The 1,069-nt window shown below is 48.0% G+C and overlaps 1 protein-coding gene across 1 annotated transcript; it reads right to left on the reverse strand.

The window, feature by feature from the left end:
* Nucleotides 1-64: 64 nt before the first annotated feature.
* Pmar_PMAR025169 (Acetyl-CoA acetyltransferase, putative) lies at nt 65-590 on the reverse strand (the record flags this gene model as incomplete). The annotated part of the gene is made up of 3 exons (XM_002766647.1): nt 65-249; nt 297-429; nt 471-590. The coding sequence occupies 3 exons, from the start codon at nt 588-590 to the stop codon at nt 65-67; spliced, it is 438 nt and encodes a 145-aa protein (XP_002766693.1).
* Nucleotides 591-1,069: the final 479 nt, after the last annotated feature.

A 1,069-nucleotide genomic window follows, 5' to 3' on the forward strand; every position in this document is an offset into this window, starting at 1 on the left:
ACGCTGTCATCATATCATACCTGGGGGAAAGCCCAAGTGAAACTTGGAGCCGAAACCAGTCTACTTACATGCTCATGCTTTCAACACCACCAGCAAGCCCAACTTTGATATAGCCGGCTTTGATATCAGAAGCTATGTTAGCTACTGCCTGGAGGCCACTCGAACACTGACGGTTAATTGAAACTGTTGGAACCTCGACCGGGATGCCAGCCATCAGAGCAGCCATGCGAGCCGGGACTACACCCGAACCTGAAGTAGTAGACGATGCAAAGATCTAAACGAGTTGAAATGCCTACCAGACTGCAGCACGTTGCCCATTTGGACATCCCCGATGGTCTTCGGGTCTACACCAGTCCTCTCAAGAACAGCTTTCATCACTGGGCACATCATATCCTCCACCGAAGTCGTACGAAAGGATCCTCTCTTGGCCTGTGTCAACAGAGTCAACATAAGATGCTGTTATAAGTTACCTTGCAGAGTGGGGTCCTCAAGGCAGCGCAGATGACTACGTCATCAGGCCTCTTCTCATCCCTGTAGTTGTTTGGAGGACCACCCGAGACGTGAGTGGAGACGGCGGCCACACGGTTCATGGCTAAGTGAAGGAGGGACTCTGCCGACGAAGACGACTGACTACACTCAGGAGCCCGTCAATTCAGCGTATCATCGATGCTCCATTGACAGAGTTGAAGAACGTCCGAACTTCGGACTCCGAAGTACCCACTTAATCTTCCAATAAACGCAAAACGCGCATTTCTCATCACTATCGATCATTATGGCGCGCGCTAAATGCAAGACGTGTTCGATCCGAATCTTCAGTCGATCTTGTCGCACTGAGTCTCAGATGGTTATTAGGGATATTTCTCTTGATCGACAAGTTATTCTAAAAGTCTCATTTCCATTGAAACGCCCTTTTGTACGCTACAAAAGAATTACGAGGGGTTTAACTCTTGTATGTTGTTTGCAAGAGTCGCTTTTCTCGTCGATAGCCGGGAGTCATACTAGATAGCTTAGTAGAGAGGAGTATTCGAATAACAATAAGTCTGATGAAATATGCGTATTAACCCTATGG

Source organism: Perkinsus marinus (assembly GCF_000006405.1).
Source record: "Perkinsus marinus ATCC 50983 genomic scaffold scf_1104296972164, whole genome shotgun sequence".
NCBI lineage: Eukaryota > Perkinsozoa > Perkinsida > Perkinsidae > Perkinsus > Perkinsus marinus.